This window comes from Macaca nemestrina, chromosome 1 (assembly GCF_043159975.1).
Source record: "Macaca nemestrina isolate mMacNem1 chromosome 1, mMacNem.hap1, whole genome shotgun sequence".
Lineage (NCBI taxonomy): Eukaryota > Metazoa > Chordata > Mammalia > Primates > Cercopithecidae > Macaca > Macaca nemestrina.
In genome coordinates, this window is record NC_092125.1 from 193,781,589 (window position 1) to 193,796,866 (window position 15,278).

At 41.6% G+C, this 15,278-nt stretch overlaps 1 protein-coding gene and 1 long non-coding RNA gene across 13 annotated transcripts in view; one reads left to right on the forward strand and one right to left on the reverse strand.

The window, feature by feature from the left end:
- Position 1: 1 nt before the first annotated feature.
- The window catches only part of LOC105494798 (cyclase associated actin cytoskeleton regulatory protein 1), a 30,264-nt gene continuing 14,987 nt past the window's right edge, over positions 2-15,278 (reverse strand). For 3 of the 12 annotated variants that reach the window (XM_011763634.3, XM_011763630.2, XM_011763629.2), the window contains exons 2-13: positions 12,807-12,928; positions 12,090-12,193; positions 10,441-10,518; positions 7,960-8,103; positions 7,769-7,854; positions 6,028-6,133; positions 4,605-4,782; positions 2,757-2,941; positions 2,354-2,477; positions 2,124-2,206; positions 1,657-1,800; positions 2-1,189 (exon numbers count right to left, since the gene is read on the reverse strand). In XM_011763634.3, the coding sequence (XP_011761936.1) occupies positions 1,106-1,189; positions 1,657-1,800; positions 2,124-2,206; positions 2,354-2,477; positions 2,757-2,941; positions 4,605-4,782; positions 6,028-6,133; positions 7,769-7,854; positions 7,960-8,103; positions 10,441-10,518; positions 12,090-12,193; positions 12,807-12,918 (1,428 nt within the window). In that variant the 5' untranslated portion in view covers positions 12,919-12,928 and the 3' untranslated portion in view covers positions 2-1,105. Of the gene's footprint in view, positions 1,190-1,656; positions 1,801-2,123; positions 2,207-2,353; positions 2,478-2,756; positions 2,942-4,604; positions 4,783-6,027; positions 6,134-7,768; positions 7,855-7,959; positions 8,104-10,440; positions 10,519-12,089; positions 12,194-12,806; positions 12,932-15,278 lie in introns of all 12 variants that reach the window. The other 9 variants (XM_011763633.2, XM_011763632.2, XM_011763631.3 and 6 more) reach the window with 3 other exon arrangements.
- On the forward strand, positions 8,090-11,109 carry LOC139362975 (uncharacterized). Its single transcript, XR_011622694.1, has 2 exons — positions 8,090-8,176; positions 9,904-11,109. It is a non-coding gene; the product is annotated as an uncharacterized lncRNA (long non-coding RNA).

Genomic DNA, 15,278 nt, shown 5'->3' on the forward strand with positions numbered 1-15,278 from the left:
GCAAGTTTGGTATTAACTTTATTCTATTTTCTGTATAACTTTAAGTACATAAAGGTTTATTTCCACAGGCCTCAGGAAATGGGTAGAAATCACAGGACAATCTCTCTTCCCACCAAAAAAAAGTTGCATATTTTGGTAAGTGTTTGTCCTAGAGGGGAAAAACTGAAATTTACATTAGCAGTGCTGTGCAAGATTCTTACATAAATCAAGACCTAAAACCAGCCTGCAGTGGAGGTTTTAGTCCTCTGTTCAGGTGCTTGGACAGAAGCCATAAGCTGATGAGCATGACAGGGAAAAGCAGGCAGTGAAGACAGGTGACAGGCACCTAGCAGGGAAGGAGGATTCAGGAATGCCAGACTCCTTGAAATGGTGTGTTGTTTTTCCTTTTTTTTTTTTTTCCTTTTAAAGTCATCTCTATAGGAAGGTGCTAGTCAGGGATCCCAGAGAAAGAAAGGGTTCAAGACTCCATTAACTGCCCTGGATAGCAGCTAGTACCGGAGACTCTCCTATCTCATGGTTGAGGCAGACCCAGGATAGAACAGAGAATAAAAGGAATGCTTATGGGAAACCATTCTGCATGGAACGCTAGATGGCCAAGCCTCAGCCTTCGGTCCAGTGCAACCCTTGCCTCACTTGTCAACAGTGAAAATTAGTTTGGTTAGAAGAACCATCTGGAAACACACCAGCTTCTGCTACCTTCATGCTCACTGTTAGAAAAAGATTAACCAGTGTGAACATTCTGATCTGTTAATTCCTGGGACTGTTTTCTTTCCAATGGACTGTTTGTTTGTTGGTAGAATAACCCCCAAAAGCTCAAAGCTAAAATGCATCATCAGTCCTAGTCGGCAGTTCCTTAAGAATGGACTGGCGGCGTGGTTGAGCTGATATGGAAAAGCTGCACCTTCCTGCAGAAGATCAACTGACCTGCTATCCCACCCCAAATTTCAGCCTGAGGTATATTTCAGTGAAGGCAGGTAGCTGTGCTTCTCAGAGCAGAGAAGCAGTTTTAAGAGCAGAAAGGTAGAGGAAATCTAGAAAAGAACCGTCTTGATACAGATTTATCCCATGGTGTGAAGGGAGGGCAAAGAACCCAGTGGCACTTCGCTTATCCAGCAATTTCTGTCACTGTGGTGACCAACTTCTGCCCATTCCAGAGGGTCTTGAACTGCTCAGGAACTGGGAATTCATTCTGCAAATAAAGAAGAGACAGCAGGTTTAAATCTGAGCTAAAGAAGAGCTGGGGCTAAATCTCACACATTTCTCCCAATGCTTGCTTCCACTTAACCCCAGGAGCACGGGAGGATGTAGCAAGAGACAAATCATAGAGCCATGCTGTGTTCTAGTGTTCAGCGATCCTGGACAGACAATAGTCTATGGGGTGTAAATAACAGTACATATGGCTTTATAGCACCAGCTTGACAAGGTGCCATGGCTCATCCCCATTCTTTTTTGCTACCTTGAGCTCCATTTAGGCAGAAAGCACCTTCCTTTGGAGCTCCACTACACTGGACTACCTCATTTCTGTGTGTTTTTGGTGTGCATTATTGGGTTTTTAGCTGCTCAGTGCAGAATGTTCATGAAACAGCTTTCTCCAATGCAAGAAATCTTCAGTCCCTTCTGTTTTTAACATCATACTAAAGAGATCAAGAAACTTACAAAGTCACCGCCTTCTGTAGGAATGAGGACATTCATCTCGGAAGATTTGGCACTGACTATTTCACAATCCAGGGAATTCTTGCTCAGGTAAGCATGGCAGCCATCTGTTTTGTTGATGGATATGGTTGGCACTTTACCCATTACCTGCAGAGTAAACCAAGAGAACTGAGTCCCAGCAGTTGGGGAGGACAAGAGTAAGTTGCAGGAAAAGCTTTCCTGTTTCACGTGACTCAGCAACTACATGAAAAGCTCACAGGTGCGCAAGACACTGGATACTTGGGTGGGTTGGGATGGGTCCTGAAAAGAACTCTCCTGAAGAGCCAACCCCTCTTCTGCCACGTCCAAAGCATCTCAGCTTACAGACTTTGTAGAATCAGATTCCCACGAAAGCAACATCTGTGGGTCTACCATGTCTCTTTCAATTAATTCCTCAGGGACAAAAAGAAGGAGCCAAAATATCGAGTTACCTGAACTTTGACATCCCTACTGTTGATTATCTCCACAATGCCCACCACGTCATCGAATACCAGACCAAGTTTCTTACAGTTATCTAGGAGAAGAAAAGGAGTTTGTCAACAGTATAACTTTAAAGGAAAGTAATATACATTTAGGAATCTTTAAGATAGGGTAGGTAAAATGATATTAGCCTTCTCGGGCTCTGGGACGGGGCTTGCATGGGACAGTGACAAAGACTCACCTACTGTAATGGAGTTAATTTTGCCCTTGATTTGCAATGTCGTGTTGACACACTTGTATATGTAAGCCACCTGTTTCAGCTCTGTGTCATCAATCACCAGGTTGGAAACATTTTCCTGATTTTCCTATTAGAGAGAGAGCCCAGGATTCTCATCATAAAGCACACACCAAACAAAAAAAACCCAGGCTATCCCAAACTTTTTGTTATTGCAATTGAAGCCAGAACTCTGCCCTCATCTAGCTAAGCTCCATTTAACCCCGTCCCTACTCCTTTTCCCCGGGAGGCGGAGGTTGCAGTGAGCCAAAATCGCGCCACTGCACTCCAGCCTGGGCGACAAAGTGAGACTCCATCTCAAAAAAATGTAATAAAAATACCTGCCCCTGTCTAGGTATTTTTAACTTACCACTCTCCATTTCTTGCCCTCCAGTTCAAGTACAGCTGGCTCCTTCTTTGTGGCTGGTTTGGGGGACGGGCTGGTTTGGGGTTTAGGTGCAGAGAATGGCTTGGGGCCACTGCGTACTGGACCACTCTGAGCCTTCAGGGCAGGGTTCTTGTGAGTCTTCATGTCATCAGATACGTGCTTCAGGGCTGTAAGAACAACAGCTACCTTGTTCCTGTCCTTCATACCAGACCTCTGAGCTGCTATCATCACGTTAAACATCCTTAACAGAAAATTCAAAGCCAAAAACCAGAGCCTTTGAGGTGTTCTCTTGCAAGCAGTTTTGAAGAAGTACTTTTATCATTTCTCTTCTCCCCAAGGTTAAATTATATGGTTCCATTAACAATAACAACATGGAATGTGTATATACTGTGGTTGGCAATAGGGAGTAAATGCACAGAAAAAGACCTAGAAAGACATATCAAATATATATGCACAAATATGTAGTTTTTAAAGCAATAAAGGAAGAAAAATAAGTGGCAGTAAAGAAAATTTGGTAAAAGGAAAAAACAAAACAAAACAAAAAACCCTCACTCCCCACAGCTAACTAACCCTACTTCCCCTACCTCCTCAGTCAGTGTTGGCATTTGCGACTCTACAATAGTTTTCTCTCTCTATATATATATGGTTTTGTTGGTTATGATCATACACATTGTTAATACATTTAGTTCAACTATTGACACTTAAAAACTTTCTCATGTTAACCTGTAGTTTAGTATCTTTCTAGGCCAGGCGCTGTGGCTCATGCCTGTAATCCCAGCTCGCTGGGAGGCCAAGGCAGGTGGATCACCTGAAGTTAGGAGTTGGAGACCAGGCTGGCTAACATGGTGTATTTTTAGTCTCTACTAAAAGTACAAAAAAATTAGTTGGATATGGTGGCAGGTGCCTGTAGTCCCAGCTACTTAGGAGGCTGAGGCAGGAGAACTGCTTGAACCTGAGAGGCAGAGGTTGCAGTGAGCCAAGATCACATCACTGCATTCCAGCCTGGGCAAAAAAGTGAGACTCTGTCTCAAAAAAATAAAATAAAATAAAATAAAAATAAAAGTAAAAATATATTTCTTTTATGTTTTAAGGGAAAAATAATTCATGATCTCCCACAGCAGGCTGACACACGCCTTACATGGCCTGATCTATGTTAACTGTATAACAAATACTGAATGGCCTTTATCTCCACTATTCCTCGTGGTTGTAACTTACATACTAGATTTTTTTTTCTTAAACATTACGTGGTTCACTGTAGAAAAACATGTAATGATGGCATACATTTCATCAACAGGACATGTGGTAGTTAACTAACCATTTCTCTTACTGTTGGATTTAGGTTGTTACACCATTTTTAGCTACTATGATTCCTAGAAGTGGCTGGACAACTCAGACTTCCACCAGCTGTGTTAAGGGTATCTACTTTCTCTATACCAACATTAGGTCACTCTCATGCAAATTTTCCATGTAACCAGTATGCATCTTCTAAGGAAGTTAACCCCTAACACAGTGCCTTCCCAGAGGCCATGTGGTGCTACGGAAAAAGCTCTGGGGAAAACCGCCAGCTCTGTGCCTTGGCACAAGAGGGTACTCTATATATGCTACCTAATATTAAGTCACTTTCCCATGGGGCAGAGGGCTTCCTCCAACTGTGATCATCATTTTCAATTTCCATTTAAGCCAGCTTTGCTGTCCCTTAAAGGAACAGGACACAATGACTCCCACACAAGTCAGGGTTGTGGTTTACAGACTAGTTGTTGGGTTCTGGTTGGTGGGGTCTGGCCCACACAACTTGTTGTACTGACTGTTTGTGTCAAAGTGTTCACTCACCATGTGTGATGCTCTCCCCCTGATTAATTTGCGCAAACAGTGCTGAGCGGGAAGCGGACTCATCTGAGCCTGAACTGGTAGAGACTGGGGGAGGAGGGGGGCCTGGCGGAGGGGGAGGAGGACCTGATCCAGCAGAGGGTCCAGATGGCAGTCCACTCAGTTCTTTTGCCACAGGCCCCTGAAACAATAAGAGAAGGTAACATCGTCATCCTCTCTCTTCCCCACTGTACCATTCCCAGTAGCACCCTATATGTGGCCAGTGCACATGGGGTCCCCACTACAGCCTTTGAGGCAATGATTAATGCGTCCTACCCATACCCAACTTGGCTTTATGCCTTCTCACCCTTTCCCGAAGATCCAGCTCTCAGTTCTATTTCTTGACCATCACATTTTGCCTTTGACCTCACCTGATTCCAGCTTTAAAAACTCTTTCCACAAATCTATTTGACATCTTCCTTAGTGTGTTACCAGTACCTCAGATTCAACAAGTTCAAAACTGATTTCATCATTTCCTGCCTGCTCCCCTCCCTGTATAATCATCCCCTTGTCCCTGTTTCAGTGAAAGATGTTACCATCCAAGGCTGACTATTCAATCTTCTTTGAGGATTCCAACTTCTTCAACCTTATCAAATCTCTTTCTATTATCTTGGTGCTATCTCCTGCAAATGTTTTTCTACTATCTCCCAAACACCATGACTACTTTCATAATCCGAGCATGAGTCCTTATCCCTAACCTATACACTGAGACTCTTAAAGACAAATTGGATCATTATCACTCCCTTGCTCAAATATCTCATCCCAAAGTCTCAGCCTACCTTCCTTTCCAGCCTTTTCTCCTAAAAATCTGACCATTTCCCCTTATTGAAGCCAGAGATGACCAATCTCTACATTTACTCTGCATTTATTTTGTTTAAGCTGTGCCTTTTGTAGTATCCCACTTCTCACTGCCCTATACTTCTTTCAAGTCTCACAGAAGAGTATATACCTTCAAAGCATAATCTCTTCTAGTGAGAAGCACTCTTCTTTTCCTCATATTCTAGAGTCTGTATCTTTATTATAGCATTTGGCTTAGTGATTTGTACTATTGTACTGGGGTTTTGCGTTCCTATTTTTAAGCGCCTTAAAGGCTGGGACAGTGTAACTCATTTGTGTGTGTCTCCCACTCCAGCACCAATCACTGTCCCTGACATGTTTATTGAAATTGAATACCACCAAGTATTCCTTCTCCTATGATCCTTGCTTCCTTTACTCTTTTTTCCCTTTCTTTCTCCCCCTTTTCTTCCTCCCTTCCACTGAAAAAACTAGCATTCCCTCACAGACTTTGGTAGTGCTGAAGTCTAAGAAACCTGTGGACCCCACGCTGGAGAGAGAAAGCGGGAGGGAGGGAGGGAGGGAGGGAGGGAGGAAGGAAGGATTCACTAACCGTTTTGCTCCAGGCCAGTCCGGTGGTATGGAACTCCTTAATGTAAGCCTGCAGCTCTGTCCATATACTTAAATAAGCTTTGACCCAGTCTACATGCTTCTTATCCCTGGGAGGATTAAAGAAGAACTTGTCACAGGTGGTCCAGGTACATAACAATGGTGATTCCAGAACCCTTCTTTCCTATGGGCTCACATTCTCCTACCTGTGGTGTTTCTTAGGCTCTGCTCAATGGCAGCTTTTCTGTCATCACCAAACTTCTATGTATACACAACCTAGTCTATTACCCTAATCAGACCAAACTCCACTAAGATAGAGACTCTGGATTCTATCTCTATCTCTCATAGCAATGTTTCTCAAACTGTTTTAAGTACCAAAACTTTTTTTCTTTTGACCATTTGCTTATTGAAACTTTTTCCAAAGTAGAACCTAAACACAATCTAATATGTAAAACTGATAAAATAAGACAAGCAGACATTCTGTACATAAAACCATGGTAGAGAGGAGAGCTCTTAAGTATCACTGTGGAACTCTAAGAAACTTAACTGCCTTACGAGACAATGCCTTATGTCAAAATATGCCCACCCCCACCAAAAGCAAACTTAAACTTTCCTTTAGGAGGAAACAGCACTAAATTATAGAAATAGCATTGTACCTATGGTCCAAGTCCCCTCTCTTCTTGTATATTAGCTGGGAAGGTTATTTAGCCTGAGACTTAGTTTCCTCAACTGTAAAGTGATGGGATAATGGTGGGATATATCAAAACACTGTCATGCTTAATTCCATGTTGCTAGAAGGATAAAGAAGTGCCTGTTGTTCTGGGACACATTTCACTCACAGGAAGGTGCAGTATTCTTTAAAAAGAGTAGTTAATAAATGTTTGTTGATTGATGAAGGATGGAAGAAAGGAAGGGTTTGCGTAGACATGCAACTTAATAAATTTTGCCTGCAATCATTCCAGTTCAAAACCAGCAATGGAGAAGTCAGAACTGGTAGACGTATGTGGTTAGACATACAAGGACTGCCTTATGTAATACCTGCATTGGCTAGGCAGCCTTACTCTCACTTTAACTGACTGCATGAAGAATTTCTATTAAGTCCTATTGAACCCTTTGCCATTGGGCCAGATAACAAATTCTCAACAAAGAAACAAAATCTTATATAAAGGGCATTAGTCCATGTTACTGTCAGCAAAACTACCTAAACCGAGAAGGCTAAAAGGGCCTCTACCAACAAAGGAGAGAAAGCAGAAGTGGAAGCAGAAACATTTCCTGTTTGCAAATGCAGCTGTGAGACAGTATCTATAAAGCTCTCCAGAAAGCAGCCCTGAGATAAAACCAGCACAGTAGCTAAGGGCAGCCTTCAGTAACTCCAAAGTGCTACTCCAGCAAGTAACCAAATGGGTTTATCCTTTACCCCTTGAGAAAAGGCTGAACTTGGCTGGGCACAGTGGCTCATATCTGTAACCCCAGCATTTTGGGAGGCCAAGGCAGGAGAATCATTAGAGACCTGCCTGGGAAACAGTGAGATCTCATCTCTACGAAAAAATTAAAAAATTAGCCAGGCATGGTGCAGCATGCCTGAAGTCCCAGCTACTTGGGGGACTGAGGTGGGAGGACTGTTTGAGCTGGGAGGTTGAGGCTGCAGTGAGCTGTGATTGTGCCACTGTACTTCAGCCTGGGTGACAACACGAGACACTGTCTCAGAAAAGAAAAAAAGAAAGAAAAGAAAAGGCTGAACTTACACATCTTTGTACTCTTTGAGGACTCGGTTTGTATAAAACATGGCAGCATCATTCATTTCTTTCACATAAGGGCCAGGCTTGGGAGCCTAGAGAGAAACAAGCTGTCAGTGACTCAGGACCTCTCCAACTATATTGCCTTGCCTCTTAGAATCTATACCCACACCCCCAGCCCTGGAATCTGCACTGCTCACCATAGCCACCCAGCCCAGGGCCTGGATACTTTCGCTGACAGCTGACAGGTGATTAAACAACTTGCTGCCTCGGTTCTTCTCCCGAAAGGTTATCACTTCTTTGATCTGCTCTGAGATGGGTGCCAACAAATCGGAAAGCTTATTCTAGGAAAAGATACAAGAAAAGATTCAGGTTAACATCTTTCCACAAAGGTGTCTATGCCTTCTGATCCTGAAGGTAAGAATTCTCTATGGACTCTAGTGAGTACCCAAATAAACTGCATTAGTCCTGTCCTGATTCCTAAGGCTAAAATACTGCTCATCATCTCACTCTCCTCATAGAGTTCCAACTCTTCAGGCTGTACCTGATGGTTCTTCATGATCAGGATCCATACTTCAGCTATACCACAATACCTCCATTTCAGCCACTTGTCTCTTTTCTGTTCCACTTAGAGGACATACACTCAGGACATCATTCCTGTGCCTTACTCATGATGTTCTCTTCTTTTTCCATGAATCCACATTTTCCTCATGCTTCATGAGGGTCCTCCAACCCAGCCACACCAGCCTCCTACAGCATTTGTTGTCAGAATAACCAATTTTGGCATTTTATCACTCACCAATACAAACTATTAATGGACCCATGTGAATATGTTTTACTTTCTCATTAATTCTTCAAAGATGAGCTCTTTTATCATCATTAAAGCCCTCAATGCATTGCTAGTCATGTAGTAGCTGCTGAATAAAGAACTGATGAATCAAATGCAATTAGGGGGCTTAGTCTGGGCATGGTGGCTCACGCCTATAATCTCAGCACTTTGCGAGGCTAAGGCAGGAGAGATGCTTGAGACAAGGAGTTCGAGACCAAACTGGACAACACAGCACGACTTTGTCTCTACAAATAATAGAAAGAATTAGGGCCAGGCATGGTGGCTCACGCCTGTAATCCCAGCACTTTGGGAGGCCAAGGTAGACAGATCGCTTGAGTCCAGGAGTTCAAGATCAGCCTGGGCAACATGGCGAAACCCCATCTCTATAAAAATACAAAAATCAGCTGGGCATGGTGGCACATGCCTGTAGTCCCAGCTATTCAGGAGGCTAAGGTGGGAGAATCATTTGAGCCTGGGAGGTGGAGGTTTCAGTGAGCCGAGATCCTGCCACTGCACTCCAGTCTGGGCAACAGAGTAAGACTTCATCTCAAAAATAAATAAATAAATAAATAAATAAATAAATAAATAAGCAAGCCAGGCGTGGTGGCGCACACTGTAGTCAAGGCTACTCAGGAGGCTGAGGTGGGAGGATCATTTACGCCTGGGAGGTCAAGGCTTCAGTGAGCTGTGATTGCACTACTGCACTCCAGTCTGGGTGACAAAACAACACCCTGTCTCAAAAAACAGATTTTTTAAAAAAATAATAAAATAAAAAACAATTAGGGGCTTAGCATTCAAGTAGGCACCTTGGCAAAATGGATGAATTTTGTTTGTTTGCACCCTTCCTCCAAAGCTCCATTTCCTGAACATCTCAATTCTCAGATCTTAACCATTCAGGACAGATTAAGAATTAGAATCTAATTCGACAGATTAGAATTAGATGGTATCTATATATACATACACACACATTGTTTTTTGAGAGAAGGTCCTGTTCTGTCGCCCAGGCTGGAGTGCAATGGTGTGTTCAGGGCTCACTGCAACCTCAAACTTTCAGTCCCAAATGTTCCTCCCATTTCAGCCTCTCAAGTAGGTGGGACTATAGGCATGTACCACCTTGCCTGGCTACTTTTTTTTTTTTTTTTTAATTTTTTAGTAGAGACAAGGTCTTGCTAAAGTGCTGGGATTACAGAAGTAAGCCAGTATGCTTAACCAGAATCTAATATATATGACATTATTTTTATATTATCTAGGCATGCTGAGAGTCAAGGGTTTTAATACAGCATTTAGGACAACTTGCTTTATTATTCCTCTGTAGGAAAGCCAAATGCAAAAGAAGGAAACCTATTTTCTTTGACTCCAAGAGAAATCTAAATTTTCTCTAATTCAGCTTTTCACATCTTGCACCATAAAATTCTGAGGTGGGAGTAAAATTAAAGGGAGATTCTCCCAACCAGTGAAGGATGAAGGGAGAAGCAATACTACAGGAGTTTTAAGATCTCCACAGGAGCACTACTAAAGCCCATCCACAGTGAAGCAAAAGAATTATCTTTAAAGGGCTTTGGAGACACTATGACGAATGTGGACTCAGCAAAGAGGGAGGCAAGCAAAGTCCCAGGAATAACCACGGGCCTATGCAAAATGACAGAGAAAAAGTCAGTAGAGACCATTAAGTACTCAATAGTACCTTCCCATTAAGGCACTTGAAGTATGGCTCTACCTCTGGGACTTGGTATGAATATATATTATCAAAAGCCTAGTAGGTCTATTTTAAAATGTTATAATAGCTTGACAGAAATCTCTCAACTCGTCCTGAGCATCAAACCAAAATGAAACCAGCTAGTAGTGAACTTACATCTGCTGGCTGTTGACACTGAGAAGCTGTAACCAACAGAGCTCGCTCCAACTTCAAACCTGTGTGGACCATCTCCGCCTGCCAGAAAGAAGAATCAGCTATTGATGACACATTATAACTGGAGAAGTCTTGATAAGAATAACCTGAAACCTCTACTTCCATGTACTCTGATAGCAACCCAGGCACTTCATGTTATCCTCCTCATGTATTCCGGATTCCAGGGACTGATAGCAGAATTACATATACTACTGTTCCTACTGGAACTCATCAGGGACACACATCCAGAGTTGGAAGTGAAGTTAAATGAATAATCACCTAGCCTTAAATGAAGTCATGTTAGCACCTTACACATGCATTGTGATACTGTGCACTGAAAAATCCTTCCTATTTCACATCAGCAAAATAAAACGGCAACCAAAAAAACACCTTTCTTTTCTCAAAAATTGGAGACAGGAGTAAAGGCAAAGGCCTAAATTTATGCCAAAAATTCTCAAGGTATTTACTCCTTTAGGTTAAAGCTATCTCTCAAATGCTAGATACCATGACCCATTAATAAATAAATAAATAAATTTAGTGAGCTTAATACAGCAAAAGTATGAGTGCAGCACACCAACTTCAAGTTATTTCCAAATAAAAAGTTAAAAAAAAAAAAAAGTATAGCAGAAGTAGTACAAATATCATTTTGTGAAACTTTTATCTCAGTTACGAATATGTTCTTTATTTCTAAGGGTCATTCGTAGTCAAAAGAATTTAAGAAGCATGAGACTATAAGCACTATTAAAATACAAAAATTCAAAGAAAGCAATCTATTTTTTTCTGGATTTGCATTTTTAAAACACAAATGATAAATGTTTTAAAGTTTTTTCAAATGTTACAGAACTGTATAAAGTAAAAATGCAAGCCTCCACACCCTTATTAAAGTCCCAGTCCCACTCTCTAGAGCCAAAACCATTGGCAACAGATGGTATTTGAGAGGCTCAAAATAGATTTTCCAAAACCCAAGCAACCAGTCTTGGAGAAAGGTTTAGGTGAAGAAGATCCCGAGCATGGTTACTGTTTATAAAGGATCATTCGGTGAGCTAGCAGGAAGGTTTTTTGGGTCCCAAAAATAGAGGTAGAATGTATATGTGAGTGTGGGGTGGGAGTAGGCAGTGGTGGTGATGACGTAGGAGGCATAAAGGAAGGTGGGAGGAAAGGCACCTGTCACTGCCTACTTCATATTCTTGCTGTGGGTTAAGTGTGAAAATAACCCACATTAGCATAACTAATAACTATCAAGCATAGTTTTATAAATGCTAAGTCATGATAATGACTCCTTTAAATAAGCCACTGTAAGTTTGATTATATAATATGTTGGGATCAAACGAGTGCATGTTCTTCGCTACAAAGATGAACAGAACCATATTTTATGTACCAAGCAAGCTTTCTGTACAAATATGTGATAAAAGCAAGGGGCCTAGAAAAATAGGAGGAATCGTTTCTGTGGCTGGACTGAACTCCTCAGTACAGGTAAAAGAAAAATAACATGTGTAATGCCTCAAACCAAGAGGCACTTCTCAAGGAGCTCTTAAACCAAGGATGAGGACCTTGGCTGACTGAAGAAAGCTGTCAGTCCTTAAAAGAAGGAGAAAAAGGCAAAACATCCTTACATGTTTCTGCACGTCTCCCCCAATCTCTTTACTGATCTTCAAGTACTCTGCCACAGGACCAGCAAGCAGTGAGTCAAATGCCTGCACATACGGAGCTGCTCCTGCTAAAGACAAACACACCACGAAGAATCAGCCGTGCATCAGAAGGAGGCTTCTTTAAAATGTGCTTCTATATGGAAGTGAGGAGGCAAGGTAATACAGTCAACAGGATACTGGAACAGGAGTAAGGAAACCTGGGTTCTAGGTTCAGTATCACCACTAACTGGTGTGTGACCTTGACTAAATCCCTTTTCCTCTCTGAGCTTAATTTTCTTTATCTATAAAATGAAAATAAACAAAATGATCCTCCAAGGTTTCTTTTAGTGCTAACATTCTATGTTTCAATTGCTGCATGTGCAAAATGTCCAATTTGCCAATTGTTTGGAGACAGGAATTTTATTATCACTTGTCATTTGACTTATATTGGAGTCATTCTGCTAAAGAAAGAACAGGAAATATCACACAAGCAGGAAGTTCTTGTGTTAAAATAACTTAACCACAGGCCTCCCTGTACAAGTCATTTCCTTTCCTCTCTTATCTGTTCACAGCAATACAAATTACAAAAGATAAACTATCTAGATTAAGTTTTGGGAAGTTAGCTCCAAAGGAGAGAATAATAGAAAATTTTCAGGCCAAGACACTCAAAGAAAGCATTCTGCTGGGCTGTGGACTGCTTACCTTTTGAAGGACTGTCTCCATACCCACGGTGCATGTCAGAGGTATGGGACACTGCCTCCAGGCGGCCCACTGCCCTCTCCAATCTTTCTACCAGATTTTGCATGTCAGCCATAATGGACCACCTGCTGAAACAGATCAAATGTCATTTGTTATTTAAATATTAAATAGCACCTACAGAGAGAAAAACAGAAAATTACTGGTCACCCCCAGGTGGATGAAGAAGATGCCAATTCTCAGGAACATAATAGTTTAATAAAATTAAGATGTCATCTGCAAAATGGAACAATACAAAAAATCAGATAAAAAAGTAGTCTAGTATATTTACAAAATCAAAAGACCTCAGTAAGCAAGAGAACTGCTCAGGAAAAGGTGTTCACTGAAGTAAATGCTTACTCATTCAAATACTTACTCAATATTTACTATGATACTGTGTGTGGAAAGTTAGAATTTGCAAAGGATAGTCATATATATTATCTCAGTTTGAGCCTCCCAACAACTATTCAGGAACAGAAGGATGATTACTACATGCTTAGTGATAGAAAACTTAGTTTCAGTGAAGTTAAATGACTTGCCTAGTCACACAGCCAGTGAATAGAGAAGCCAGTACTCAATTCATCTTCTGGCTCTAAGTTCAGTGTGTTTTTTCCCACAACATCCTCTGCCTGAATGTGAAATATCCCAAACCAAGATGAACAGGATATTTACTCTTCCCTCAATAATTTTTTTTTTCAGACAAAGTCTCGTTCTGTCACCCAGGCTGGAGTGCAGTGGCAGGATCTCAGCTCACTGCAAGCTCCGCCCCCCCGGGTTCAAGGGATTCTCCTGCCTCAGTCTCCCAAGTAGCTGGGGTTATAGGTGCACACCACCATGCCCGGCTAATTTTTTGTAGTTTTAGTAGTGACAGGGTTTCACTATGTTGGCTAGGCTGGTCTCGAACTCTTGACCTCAAGTAATCCACCTGCCCTGGCCTCCCAAAGTGCTCGAATTGCAGGCGTGAGCCACTGTGCCCAGTCTGCCCTCAATAATTTATAGTCTAATGGGGAGACTTAACATATGCACTAACAGCTAGGAAACAAATAGAAAAAAAATGTTAAGGTGACATAAGAAAGTTGCTGATAGAGAGGCATGAGATTTCAAAGACGGGAGGAATATATCAGCTGGAAGGATCAGATAAGGATATGATGGAGAAGCTGCCATTTGAGCCAGCCTTCAAATGAAGATGAGAAAGATCTGGACATGCAGTAGGGAAGGACACTAGACACATCCAAAAGAACTTGTTATAGATCTTTCACAAGTACTATCTTATCTGAACTAGCCTAACTCAATGTCTAATATCCCAAAGAAAGTAAGCTCCAAGAGAGAAAGGACCTTATATAGCTTGTTCCTTATTGTATACTCTACCATCTAGACTACTACCTGGCAGGTAGTAGATGTTCAATAAATATTTATGAAGTTATGAACCTCACAAATAGCATTCCAAAACTCCAGAGGGACAAGGGTGCTAAAAGTTGCCCATAAGTCACACATAAGAGTAAAATATGATCAATGCACTGCTACATAAAGTATTTGAGACCCTAAGTGATCTCATAAAAACCAGTCAGTGAAATGTCAATCCAAGCTTTGACTTGGAAAAGATTCCATTTCATGAAAGCATCGATTCAGGTAACTGAATTCAGTTCAAGTAACTGAAGCTGAATGAACTCAACTCCCTTGAAGCTGCCTAAAATGACCAGAGCAATTATGATTCCCCCAAAGATGACAGCATGCCAGAATTATCTCAATTTAACACATTGTCCTCCCTGTGGAAGAGATAAGCAGCTCACAAGATAAAGTAAGGAAAACAATATAATCTCTGTCCATTCTTCTCTGTGTACAAGCTCTGGTCTCTATGGACCCAATCACTTGTCAGAAAGTGTTGTTTAAAAGAGAAGCAAAGGAAAAAAATGAGAATGAGAACCAAACAAACCTTTCCATTCCCTGGCCTGCAGCAGCAGCAGAAGCCTCCAGGTCTATGTCTACTCTCAAATAGAGAAGACCATAAACAGTCAACATACTTTCCCTGATGTTATGACACTATCAACTGATATCTGAATTCCTGCCCTGTTCCATTATGCATACTGATCAAGGCACAGACTCACATATATATACAATCCACCACGCTATAAATCCAGGAGAAAAGGCAAGGAATGCAATAAACTCCTATGCTACCTTCCATGAACAGATACCACTCGGTTCTGTTATAAAACAAGTTCCTTCATACATGGATGTTTCAGGTTGAGACCACTGTTAACATGAAGACACAGTACATGTGTTGCTAGAGGCTGCCAGAGTTTGTGAACATTTACCAATCTTAAATGCTGAATAATAGAGCTTCATGGGACTTTGGCTCCCTTTTTCCTTTTTTTTTTTTTTTTTTTTTTTTGAGATGGAGTCTGGCTCTGTCGCCCAGGCTGGAGTGCAGTGGCCGGATCT